General features: G+C 33.0%; 1 protein-coding gene across 1 annotated transcript in view; it reads right to left on the minus strand.

The window, feature by feature from the left end:
- The window catches only part of OtopLb (Otopetrin-like b), a 61,276-nt gene extending 57,366 nt beyond the window's left edge, over positions 1 to 3,910 (minus strand). The window contains exon 1 of the mRNA XM_067779987.1: positions 3,718 to 3,910. Coding sequence (XP_067636088.1) covers positions 3,718 to 3,782 — 65 coding nt within the window. The 5' untranslated portion in view covers positions 3,783 to 3,910. The remainder of the gene's footprint in view (positions 1 to 3,717) is intronic.
- Positions 3,911 to 14,547: the final 10,637 nt, after the last annotated feature.

The following is a 14,547-nucleotide window of genomic DNA, read 5'->3' on the forward strand; positions in this document are numbered from 1 at the left end:
TTAGCAGTCCATATAAAGTTTAAGCGTAAACGTATATAGACGTGAAAAAAAACACAGCTAATATAAACTCAAAAAATGCTAAAAACAGCGTTTTTCGCATATTTAGGTTGGGATATCTCAAAAACCTGACGTGCTGGACCAATTCTGAGGACGGATTCGGATTCAGCACGCAGAAATACGTCAGAAATGACCTCCTGATCCGAAACAGAAAAACCTTGCAGGCCTTGACCTCATGATATGTGACTTCGACAACAGACCCCAATTTGAATTGACCATATCTAGCGAAAGAAAAATCAAATCGAGGCGTTCGAAAATGGATTTTGTGGGGAAAGAGTTGCTCTCATAGATACTGTAAGCACATTCGTCATTCAAAAATTTCCTATTCGTAAAATATAAACTCAAAAAATGCTAAAAACAGTGTTTTTCGCACTTTCAGGTTAGGATATCTCAAAATCCTGACGTGCTGGGCCGAATATGAGGACGGATTCGGATTCAGCGCGCAAAAATACGCCGGAAATGATTTCCTGATCCAAAACAAAAAAAAAAAAGCCTATTTTTGCAGGCCTGTGTTATTAATTATAAGTCAAAAACCGCTAAACCTACCCTAACAAAATTCAGCAGAGAGCTTCCCTTTACTATAAAGTATGCTTCGAAGAAAAATTAACTTTCTTTTTTTTTTGTTCATTGTACTGACGTAGGGATTGTCAAAAGGAGATGGTAGTTTATTTTATAAGTAAATGCATCTTAGTATTTGGCGCTTTATTTTTCCACAACACATAAACATTGAAAGTTTCATGTATTCTTTCATTGCATTCTGCTAACATCAACACGCAGATTTTTGACAATCTTAACACGGATATGTTGTAGCTATAGAGATGAGTTACCTATTGAACAATTGAACTATTGTTCCATCGTTAGATCGTAAGTTGTTCTCAGAGAGCGGGTGCGAAAATAAATTATCAGCTGTTTGTGCAAGTCAATATTGAGACTATGTAGAGTGCGTATATATCCAAACCTAGATAAATGTCTGCGTAGTCCTTGACAACGTGAATCAATTGTGAATTGATCGAATATTGCTGAATAAAAACTGTAACTTTCAGGGGAAAGTATTACAATTTTAAAACAATTAAGAAAGTCCAAGTCCGGGAGAAACCGAACATTACATACCTACCCAGCTTTGCACTTGAAATGCTGTTGTGTGGTTAATAGTGTTATAAGGCTGTGCAATAATACATATGTGGTTTTATACTGCACTCATTTTCGTGCAAAAGAAGCAAAAATGATACAGAAGCTACCACTAATGAACTTGAGCGGGTAAAAATGCAGTGTAACGGCTGTAGCTATGAAAAAATGTGCATGCCAAAATTCGTTCGGATTGGGAGATTTTTGTTCAACTTATGGCAATAAAAGTATTTTGGAAAGAGTCACAAAAAAAGGTCAAGCCCATTTTCAAAATTTGTTTCAGTTTTGTTCTTAGCTCAACTATACCACTACTGAGGTAGAATATCTGTCAAATATAGTTAAATACGATAGAGTTATAGAAAGCTTTGTTAAGGTTAGACCTTTAGGAAAAGTGGGCGTGGTCTTTAACCGATTTTTATTATCTTCACTCAGTCTATATAATTTGGCAAGTATGGTGCCTCTGCCAAATTTCATTGTAATATCTTTGACGGCTTTTGATTTACGGCTTGTTAAACTTCCAAAATTGCTTCATCTAAATGTGGGTGGTGGCGGCCGCCGTTGTGTGTTGGTAGCGGGCTCCGCCATTCACACCGAAGATCTTGGGTTCACGCCCTGGGCAAAGAAACATGAAACTTTTAGAATCAAGTTTTTTGAATTAAGAACAAGCAAAGCGGGGACGCCCCTCGCCAGTGTTTGGCAAGCACACCGAATGTATTTCTTCCATGAAAAGCTCTCAGTGAAAACTCATATATTTGCAGATGTCGCTCGGATCGGCGTAAAAAAAAGTAGGTCCCGTCCCGCTAATTTGTAGGAAAAATTAAATATGAACACGATGCAAATTGGAAGAGAAGGTCGGCCTTAGATCTCTTCGGAGGTTATCACGCCTTACATTTATTTTTATTTAAATGTGGGTGGTGGCACGCCCATTTTTCATTTTTTTGTTTGTTTTGCGTCGTAAAACCAATACACCAACCAAATTTCATTAGCTTAGCGGTATACGTTTTTGAATTATTTCCATTTTTCTAAATTTTCGATATCGAAAAAGTTAACGTCCGATTTCGCTCATTTTCAATACAAATCTATTCTGATTCAGGTAAGCCCGTATTCCAAATTTGATGAAGATACGTATCTCAATATTTGCATAAGTTATCGTGTTAACGGACGGACATGGCTTAATCAAATTTTTTTCGATACTGATTATTTTGATAAATGGAAGTCTATATCTATCTCGATTCCTTTATATCTGTACAACCAACATTTATCTAATCAAAATTATAATACGCTGTGTACAATTACAGCTGGGTATAAAAAAGAAGAAAGAATTTAAAAATTTGTTCAAACGTCATTGTCTGTCAACGGTTTTATATTGTAATATTTGTATCATGGTACTAGCAATATAGGAGTATTACATATATGCTTATTGTACACTAGACTGGGTTTGCCCCTATACAAAAAAAAAAGTTGCTAATGTCCGCCCCGAAATTTAAAGATTATGTTGAGAGGGTTTCGGAAAAATTTTTTAAAATTTTTTTTGATCCGTCGAAAAACAGCCGAAACGGGTTTTTCGTTGTAACTTGGTTATTTGACGTCCGATTTTTAAAATTGATATGTCATTATTTTGGCCTTGAGAAGCTTCACATTTCCGTTTAATGTCTTTTTAAGCTATGAAGTCGTTTTCACATGATTAGGTCAGCTAACAAAATCTCCGTTTTTCGAACTTAGCCTCTAAAAATAGATATCGGCTTACGAAGTTCAAAAATCTGCATTGAAAAGTAAGACTCTGACTTCTGAATACAGTCAGACTCTGATTTCTGACTTTCACCTCGTATAACAGCTGGTTTGCTAAATTTCTCAAAAAAAGAATCCAGCCCTTCTAATAAGGGAAAAGAGCGGACCACGCCCAAATTTTTACTTTTTGAATTTGCTGAACGCGTTAACAAAAAAATAAAATAAAATTTCGAAATGTAGAATTTCGAATTTCGAAAGCCGATAAGTTTTTTTTGGAGGCTAAGCTCGAAAAGGGGAGATAGCACTTTGTTTACTTAAGCCTCCATCTCTACGAAAAAGTGGGTTTGTCCAATACCCAGAAAAAAAGTTGATTTTGTCGCATAGTGTTATTATTATAAATACGAAACAACAGGTTTGACTCACTTATTTACTTTGACTTCCCCTATTCATGATATTTGGCATATCTTTGTTAACTATTCAATGCACACCCAGCAATTTTTCCTGTTTATTATTTTAGTAATATGGTTTCAAAGCAACATTTTCTTGCATTTTTAAGTACTTTCGTTTGGTGAGGAAAAAAACATACACTAGGGGGGGGGGGGGGGGCGGGGGGGGACGTCAACTAACCAAGTTACAACGAAAAAACCGTTTTGGCTGTATTTCGAAGGATCAAAAAAAATAAAAAAAAAATGTTCCGAAACCCTCTCAACATAATCTTCAAATTTAGGGGTGGAGAATAGCAACTTTTTTTTTCGACCCAGTCTATTGTACACTTCGTTATAAGCAGCTTAAATGTAAGGTTTATACCTGAATCTCACCAATGGCATTCTTTGATATTTTGGTAACGGTATTGTCAATGGACGCGCAGGCATTTATTTAAGTTTTTATAAAATATATTCCAGCGGCTCTTCAAACAAAAGTATCTGCAATCCACACTAACCAGTAATTTGTGTTTTATTATATTTTCTTGTCATTGCACATTTTTAACCACTACAATATATATTTATTATCACTGTTTTATTTTTAAATTAAAAGTTTTACTTTTATTTGGTTGCATTCAAGTTTGTAGCCCGACTAAGTTGCGAAAACGACTGATGGGTTTTCGCACCTTCGATTTTCTTGCCAAATTAATTGTGAACATTTTTTATCATCTTCAAAAATAATGTATATTTTTGTATTAGTTTGTACGTTTAAATCGCTAAACAAGGTGAATATACATACATATATATGTACGTACATACGTGTCTATCGATAAATATAAAGTAAATAGTTGTCTAACATTTTTGACACTTTTATCGCTTGCAATTTATTAATATTTTAATACAGGCTATGTGTCATACATTGCATACATTGATTCTACATTGTTATGCGCTATAACGTATTTTGTCGTACATCTTAAAATAGATATATATATGTAGTTAAGTAATGTTACACGCGTTAATTATAACCACTACAAATTTAAACACATTACTAACAATAAAAATCAGCTGTATTGAAATTAATGGCGAGTGGGTCGTAATGATGAAATATTATTAAAATCGGATCAGAAATAATCTAATTCAGTATTACCTCTCAGCTATTTTTTATAACCAGCTGGCCTAGTATACTGCGTGTCATGACTTCCTTCGCCGTATACCAAATTTACATATAACGATATTATTTTCTTTTCATACTTAACCCTTAGTAGATTTTTCCTAGAGCTACAACTATCTCTTCCTAGATAGAAGCACGAAATAAAAGAAAAGAGGAAAACAAAATTATAAACAAGATGTGTCGGTTAGCCAAAATTTGACAGCTAATGCATCCGCTAATCTACAATAAGGGCACGCTATTTAATCTACATATGAAGTAGATTTACTTTACTGGAAAAGTTTCGAAATCAATTACTGCAGGGACGTAAAATAATAATTATTTTTTTTTCGGAGTTGAAAAAGTCCTGGTAATCCTAGGTAAAAATGTTTGAGTTCCCTATAGCATGCGTACTTTTTTTCGAACTTTTTCCATAAAAGTCCACAATTAAAAGTCAAATCTGTATTTTTTTTTTTTTGAGTCCGATAGAACTAGTTAAACTCGGACTTTTAAAAATAAAAGTCCGGAAATAAAAATTAAATCCGGACTTTTATTTTTTAAGGCCAAACATTTTTTTTAGTTCAGATAAGCCGTTTCTTTGTTATCAAGCCGGACTTTAATTTTGGCCTTAAAAAATAAAAGACTGGATTCAACTTTTATTTCCGGGCTTTTATTTTTAAAAGTCCGAGTATAATCAGGTAATAAAAATCCGAAAATAATATTTATCTTGACCCAAATATATTAAAAGTCCAAAATTAATAGTTTTGCAAGAAATTATATTACAAAAGGAATAACAGTTTCAGCCCCTGATTTGAACATTAATCCATGTTTATCGCCGAATCAATTTGGGTACCATTTTGGGACTATTTACGGAACCGTTCGGCGCTATTTCGAATCATATAGAGATAAACTCTTGAACACCTCAGGATTGTTCTCAGATCATTTTAAAATTGTTCTCAGTTTCAGTTTGTGATCCGAGAGGGGCTATTCTGATATAAAACGGGGACTTTTCTGAGATTGCGTTGGGTATCATATCGGGATTGTACTCTTAACAATTTGGGGGCCATATCCCAATCTTTGGATTGGTTTCGAAACATTTCGGTACGATTTCAGGCTTGCTTTCGAGATTATTTTGGTATCATTTGTTGACCAATTTTATTTTGATACTTCAGTACGTTTCGATGATATTGACCATTACAGAACCCAAAATATAATTAATGTATACACTTTTTTTTAATTTACTTCAATTTTATTGGCAATCAAGAGAACGAGCAAACAGGACTTCATTTTTCGTGTTTTGCTTGTATATATGTATATAGAATAAGCAGGCAAGTGCACAACTTTGCATCCTCTTTACAACCAAACTATAGTTAGAATGGTATCAGTGCAAGTCATTAAAAAAATTTCATTATAGCGCTAAAATATCAATTTAATAATGCCACAACTACAAATGACAAACACCTATTTAAACTATGAGACTATTGACACCCACACAGGCGCTACGTGTAAACAAAGAAAGTACTCATCATGGATCAACTACATATACGGTTACATAATCTCATAGCAACAACATACCTGTGCTCATCTGCGGGTTGGTGATAGGCGAATAGAATGGAAAGAATGTGGGAAAATAATGCGCTAAATCAATACAAGGCCCTATACACATTTGAAGAAGGTTAGGCAGATAAACTTTCACTGAAAAGCTTCTTATGACAGAAATATACTCCGAGTGTTTACCAAACCAATGCCGAAGGGTCCACCCTGCTTAGAAAAAATTTTTCTAATTAAAAAACTTGTTTCAAAATTTTTGTTTTTGTTTCGCCTCTTACTTGAACCCAGGATCTTCTAGCGCTAGGCGGAGTACGCTACCATCACACCACCGCGGCCGTCATGCTAAATAAGATGCACTTATTAATAGAACCCAAAGCGATGAGAAACTAGTTATATAAATACAACGTGAGAATCAGCAAATATGAGCTAAGTGTACCTTCATTGCTGATATTCAAAGTGTTTACTAAAACAATCTATAAGATTCAAGTTCAATTTATCGTATTTTTCATTTGCATATATTTAGGTCGTTTTTTGTTGGTTGATAAATAAAATAAAACAAAATAAAATAAAATAAAATACAATAAACGAAAAATGAAATAAAATAAAGTAAAACAAAATAAAAATTAATAAATTAAAATAAAACATTAATGTGAGTACCAAGTACTCGTGGAGTTCGATGTGCAAACATACAGGCCTAGGTCTGGAAGCTCTTTTTATACTCAGCTGAGCAGAGCTCACAGAGTATATTAACTTTGTTCGCATAACGGTAATCCGTAACGGCATAAACTAATCGAGATAGATATAGACTTCTATATATCAAAATGATCTGGGCGAAAAAAGAAATTCATTTAGCCATGTCCGTCCGTCCGTAAACACGATAACTTGAGTAAATTTTGAGGTATCTTGATAAAATTTGGTATGTAAGTTCCTGGGCATCCATCTCAGATCCCTATTTAAAATGAACGAAATCGGACCATAACCACGCCCACTTTTTCGATATCGAAAATTTCGTAAAAACCGAAAAAGTGCGATATTTCATTACCAAAGACGGCTAAAGCGATGAAACTAGGAAGGTGGGTTGACCTTATGACGCAGAATAGAAAATTAGTAAAATTTTGAACAATAGGCGTGGCACCGCCTACTTTTAAAAGAAGGTAATTTCAAAGTTTTGCAAGCTGTAATTTGGCAGTCGGTGAAGATATTATGATGGTCCACATTTTGGTTGATATCTCGAAAACGCCTTCACATATACAACTACCACCACTCCCTTTTAAAACCCTCATTAATACCTTTAATTTGATACTCATATCGTACAAACACATTCTAGGGTCACCTCTGGTCCACCTTTATGGTGATATCTCGAAAAGGCGTCCACCTATAGAACTAAGGCCCACTCCCTTTTAAAATACTCATTAACACCTTTCATTTGGTACCCACATCGTACAACACATATTCTAGAGTCACCCCTGGTCCACATTTAGGGCGGTATCCTGAAATGGCATCCACCTATAGAACTATGGCCCACTCCCTTTTAAAATACTCTTTAATACCTTCCATTTGAAACCCATGTCATACAAACACATTCCAGGGTTACCCTAGGTTAATTTTACTAAGTGGTGATTTTCCCTTATTTTGTCTCCAAAGCTCTCAGCTGAGTATCTAATGTTCGGTTACACCCGAACTTGGCCTTCCTTACTTGTTTAAGTTAACTAGAGATCACCCATGGGTTGAAGTTAATCGACAACAAAGGGTGCTTAACCAAAAAAACTATTTTCTGGCTTCATCGTCTTCTAATCGGGAACAAACGATATCGACAAGATTCGAGATTTCGATTTGCTATTAGCTGGCTATCTACTTGTTAACAGCTTGTCACTGTCTTCTTATTCGTTTCTAAACGGCTTCTTTTCGAAGGGTTTTATGTTTGTCATCGATTTTAAATTTAAGTTTTATCGGTATCTGTTTCGTAACAAATTGATAATAAATCAACAACTTTTCAATAAAAACAAATACATTTTTGATAAGAAATCGATATATTTTTAATAACAAATTTCTAACACTCCGATAAATCTATAAGTTTCTGTAAACATATTGATTTAAGTTAATTTAGATTTAAATTTTAAAGCTTAAATTTCAATTTAATTAAATTAATTTAGTTCAATCTAATTAAACATAGCTCTAGATTAAGCTTTTTCTTTAATTTAATGAAATTTTGTTTCATTCTCTTCATTTAGTTTAATTTAATTTTTTTACTTTTTATTTTACTTAAGTTATTTTTATTTTCTTTTCATTTTATTTAATTAAATTTTTTTTTATATATTTAATTTAATTAAATTTTATTTGTTTTATATCGTTTAACTTCATTTTATTGTTTTTTAATTATTTTCTTTATTCAATTATTATTTCATATAAATCCAACCGACTAATATAGAAATATATTACAACCAACAAAAACCTAATATGAAAAACATTTCAACCTAAATCTTATTATGTACTTCACCACGTGCTTTGATTTTGTAAACACTTTTTGTATCAGTAATAAAAATCTCTTATTTGCTCATGTTTGCTCTGGCTCTTTATTTACAACAAAAATGCAGTGTATACATCATCTCTTGCATTTGCATTCTCAATTCTGTACATACATATGTATATGCTCAGAGAATTTGATATACACATATGTATGTAAGTGATGTGTGTGCTTCTGAGTTGCTGTGTGATTTCACCCATATCAACTGTACCATGTAATGTGTTCTCACATTAAACTATAGTGTAAAGAGCAAATGTGTTTGCACATCAACAAAAGGTAAACAAATCGAACAAACCCAGCGCATGCTGGTACGTGTCTATTTTTATTTCGGACATGCCATCTATCGATCGCGCATTTAACCACACTCCACAATTGGATGTGCACAATGAGATGGTTCGTTCACTGTATGCGGTAATCATGCAAGATCTGGATTTAGTTCGAATGTATCCAGTAAATAAACAACTCGTTGAGCGAGATGTTTGTGCATTGGAATGGAAATTGAGTGCAATTGATTTTCTTCTAACTATTCAATTTGAGAAGTAAAAATTTATGTCAATTAGTTGCATACTAAAACTAATTATGTAATGAAAAAATTATTTTTTAAATATATTTGAAAAAAAAAAACCAAAAAAATTGAATGGAAATGTGTGAGTATAGAAAAAAATTTGTGTGAAATGGAGTAAGGTTAAAAAACGAATAAAAAGCTTGCATTCTAAAATTAAGAAAGTTATAGAATACACTGGGTGTTGTTGCATTGCATTTTCTGAAGTTTTTGAAGAAACCGGTGAAAATTCTAACATGGAAGAAAATTATTGATGGTTTCAGTGAATGAAAAATTTAATTGAATCTAAAATTATTTAGAAACAAAAAAATATACAAGATAACAACTATTTTTAACTGATTTTGCTGAAAGAAAAAATTGTCTTTGATTAAAGGTAAGTGCTAAATACTAAATTTGAAAAAGTTTATTTGTTTATACATATATATGTGTATGTAATTTGAGAAATTTATATTTTTTTATTATTATTGTTTTGTTGAATATTTATTTATTTAATATTTTTTTAACGTGTTTTGTTTTTAAATATTTCATTGTTTTGATTTAAAATTTTTTTTGTGTTACATATGTATGTATGTACGTATATACATATGCAGATATTGCCAGCATGTTAACGCATGTTGGCAAATACTTTTTAACTAGCAGAAACAATTAGCTTCGGGATTTTTGATAACGGATAACTTTGTTGATTAAAAATCGATTTAATTAAATTTAATTTGTTTTGTTGGAATTACAGCGTGAGAACCAGCAAATATGAGCAAACCCACATTGCTCATTGTTGATATTGAAAACAAAAACGATCGAAAATTCGTTTGTATATATTTTGGCAGTTTTTTGTTGGTTATTTAATTAAATGAAATAAAACGAATCAAAATATCTAAATATAAAATAAATACATATAATTTAGGATCAAATAATGTAAAATAAAAATAAAATAAAATAAAATCATGTTAAATAAAATAAATTAAAACTATAGAAAAAAATAAATAAAAATAAAATTAAGCAAAAAAAAAATAAAATAAAACAATATCAAATAAAATAAAATAAAATAAATCAAACTAAAATAAAATGAAAAATAAATAAATTTAAATAAATTCAAATAAAATAATAAAATAAAATAACATGCAATAAATTATATAAAAAATAATATAAAATAAATTAAAATAAGAAAATAAAATAAAATGAAACAAAAAAGTAAAAATAAATAAATGTTTCCTTTCTGCTTAATTAATTTTTTTTATTTAATTTACTTTAGTTTAATTTTTCTTATATCGTTCAACTTGATTTTGTTGTTTTCCAATTATTTTCTTTGTGTAATTATTATTTCATATAAATCCAACCAAATAATGTGCAATTATGTTACAACCAACAAAACCATAATAAGAAAGAAATTTCAACCTAAACCTAATTATCTACTTAACCACATGCGTTGTTTTTATAAACACTTTTTGTATCAGTAATAAAAATCTCGCATTTGCTCGTGTTTGCTCTGGCTCTTTATTTCCAACAAAAATGTAGTGTATAAATAATCTCTTGCATTTGCATTTTCAATTCTGTACATACATATGTATATGCGCAGAGAATTTGATATATACATATGTATGTAAGTGACGTGTGTGCTTTGAGTTGCTGTATGATTTCGCCCATATCAACTGTACCATGTAATGTGTTCCCACATTACGCTACAAAGAAAAGAGCAAAGGCACATCAACAAAAGCTAAACAAATCGAACAAAACCAACGCCTGCTTGTACGTGTATATATTTATTGTGAACATGCCATCTAGTGATCGCTTGTTTAACCACAGTCCACAACTGGATATCCACAATGAGATGGTTCGTTCACTGTATGCGGTAATCATGCTTGAAAATGGTTTTAGTTCGAATGTGACGAGTGGATGTACGACTCACTGAGAGGGATGTTTATGCATTGGAATAATAGTTGAGTGCAGTTGATTTTCTTCTATTCACTTTGTGAAGTAAAAATTTGTTTTGAAAAAGTGTAATTAAAACGTGTGAGTAAAGAAAAAGAAATAGACTGAGTAAAAAAAAAAAAAAAAAAAATTATATGAAATGCTTTGCAATAAAAAGCTTACATTCTAAAATTAAGAAAGTTATAGAATATACTGGGTGTTGTTGCATTGCATTTGTTGTGTGATGGTTTCTGAAGAAACCGGTGAAAATTGAACATGGAAGAAAATTATTGATGATTTTCAATACGTAACCAGTATAGTCACTTATTACTTTTGTTATTTCGGAAAATTTTGCAGTGCAATTTTTCGGAATAACTTCGTTTCAACGAGCTGGCAATATTGCAGCGAAACACCTGACAATTGCAAAAAAAGAAAATAGTGTAAATTGCAATATTGATTGATTGTTAATATTTTTAAAAGCAGTTGCTTCTTTACTTTTCAATTGCGGATGAATTTTGTATGTTTCTTTATCTTTTTCCCAAGTACTGCCGGCAATCGATTTGCAGCCTCGTTGCAGTTGTTAACGCTATACTGTAATGTTGACCTGTTCTTTCTCATAATATAAAAGCTGAAATTTTTCACGACAAACAAAATTTCTGGTAAAAGGCCAGAACAGGGGTCGACTGCTAATATGCGTCCAAAAATATAGAGAGAGGTGTCAAAAAACCCGTATTGACCTCGATAACAGTAATCCGAAGGCGGAAAATAAAAATTGTATCTCTGTCCGTAGATAATTGCAGTTGAAGTTGGCATTTTATGTGGTTGTTGTAATGTTGTGGACTGAAAAAAGGTTTGTGTAAAAAGGGATTTTGCACGCATTTAATTTTGATCCCATCCCATTGGTGGATCGGCCAGAGTAATTTTTATAAGCGCGGCCGAAGACCGCCAACGCAGAAAGGTGTTCTGCGCAAAAAAACTATGGATGCCACCCCCGGTTTTGGAGGGACCCGGGGCAATTTTTCGGTTTTTCGTTAATAAATTTTGAACGAGTTAATATTTTTATTTTCGGTTGACACCTCTCACGATATTTTTGGACGCGTATTAGTAGTCGACCCCTGTTCTAGAATATTACCAAATGTCAAATTTTTTTTTCAATAATTTTGTGATCGAATTTTATTTTAAAATTCCTTCAATGTTCTTTCAAGCTGTATGTCGGGGATGATTCCGGATAGGCAGTTTAACCTGTTACAGTACCCAGATCGAAGTTTAGCTAGATTGACGCGTATTTTCCTAGGGAAAGTGAGTTCCTCCTCTGCTAGTTCTGGGAATTTTTCTTTGAGTACCGGATTTGTCGGGCAATTCCTGGCTTAGAGGTTTGACGCTTATTTGTGGATATCACTGAAGATCTGTTTGTGCTTTTTTGCTTAATACGGGTGTGTTCTCAAGTGCCGTATTTCCTCATAACGTTTACGGATATTACCCCTTAAGCCCCTGGGCGGTGGAGCCTCATCAATCAGATGTCTGTTGGGATGCCCAGGTTTCTGGGTATTCAACAGAAACAGTTTGGTTAGCATTTCATTTCATTGTTGTTGTTGTTGTAGCGATAAAGAAACTCGCCGAAGGTTTCGGGAAGTGTTATTGATGTTGATGGTCCTTTACCGGATATATATCCGGTATGTTCCGGTAACAAGCATCATTAAGGTACAAGCTCAACCATTTCGGGAATGATTTAATATGACCACATTGAACCTTCTAGGCCATACCACCAATAAATTTTACTGAAGGACTTTTATTACAAAAGGAATACCAGTTTGGGTCCCTGGCTATAATTTTTATAGGTTTTTTTATTCCGGTAAAATTTGACGAAATATGCATTCACATTGAACGAAGCTCTGCATATAAGCTTTATCGGCTGTCTATGGAATATTTGAATAATTTTTCTCACGAAATGTTAATATTCTTCAGTTTTTACTCAAAAATGATAAAAAACGACCATAAAAAAGCGAAGTGAATGAAGCAAACGCGACCCAGAAGCAAGTGAATGTTTTGACAGCAAAAATGAGTGTTCGTGACACTTTGCGTCGCTATATAATACGAAAAAACGTAAGACAATCACCTGCAGTCACCGATATTCACCGAGAGTCACTGAAGTGAATGAATGCTCTTATATGATACGAATTTGGTTTCACTTGGGTGAAAGTGACTCCTTGCGTCGCTTTGCGTTATACATAATAACGCCGTTTAGTGAATGTATTTGCTCGGCGAATGTGGTGGAAATGCAAGTTTGGGGAAAAAAAGACAAAAGTAAAGTGAGTTGAAAAATTGTTAAAAACATAAATTGAATATTATTAATAATATTAAACAAATTTATATACAAGGTAATAACTATTTTTAACTGATTTTGCTGAAAAAAAAATTTTTTTTTTTTTGATTAAAGGTAAGTGCTAAATACTTTATTTGAACAAGTTTTATGTTTATAGATATTTATACGTTATTTAATTTTATTTGTTTTTATTTTTTTACTATTATCTTTTTATTGAATATTTATTTATTTAATATTCTTTTTATTTTTTTTAAGTGTTTTGTTTATAAATATTCGATTGTTTTTATTTTAAAAACTCTTTTTTTGTTACATATGTATGTACATACATATGTACGTATTATAAACATCCAGATATTGCAACAATGTTAACACATGTTCGCAAATACTTTTTAACTACCTTAGCTTCGGTATTTTTGAGCTTCGTCGGTTTCTTATCGGGAACAAACGATACCGACCAGCTATTGTTTTATTATCAGTTTATAATTGATAGTGAGCTATTACCTTCGAGATTTCGATTTGCTATCATCTGTCATTGTTTTCTTTTTAACGGCTACCTATCGAAGGCTTATATATGTGCCGTCGATTTTATATTGAAGTTTTAAAGGTATGTGTTTCATAAAAAACTCACGAGTTGACGTTAAAAAATCGAGCATGTCGATAGCAAAATGCTCGTTTCCCAAGGCAGGCGGTTCTATGTACCGGAGCGAATCGAAATTTTTCCCGACCAAGGACTGTCATTTCAGTGTAACCCCATTTAATTTGTTGCGTCCCTCTCACAAATTGTCATCCTCCCAGCAGCTCCTTGCAGCGGGACTGCTCCATATTCTCTTGCTCCGGGAAGGTATCGAACCCAATCCGGGTCCGTCTCCTGACCCCGGTCCTGAGAAATGGTTTTGCTGCATCTGCCGGAAAAGAATCTTTTTAGGACGGTCATACTCTTGTCAGTGTGTCTCGTGTAAGGGATGGATGCATCGGACAGGTTGTTCTGGGCTAGATCCCAAAACCAGACGTCCACGTAACTTCTATAAATCTTTTGTGGCTCCTTGCTGTTCATGCCCTAGGCCTTCCCGTAGTCTACGCCTTAGCGCCCCCACTATCTTCCAGCAGCCCCGCTCCTCAGCAAGCCACAACTAGTACCCGCTGCTCCAACGCATACCTACAATCTCCGTAGTAGAGTAGGGAGCAATGCCGGGCATCAGCCCC

This window comes from Eurosta solidaginis, chromosome 4 (genome assembly GCF_040869045.1).
Source record: "Eurosta solidaginis isolate ZX-2024a chromosome 4, ASM4086904v1, whole genome shotgun sequence".
Lineage (NCBI taxonomy): Eukaryota > Metazoa > Arthropoda > Insecta > Diptera > Tephritidae > Eurosta > Eurosta solidaginis.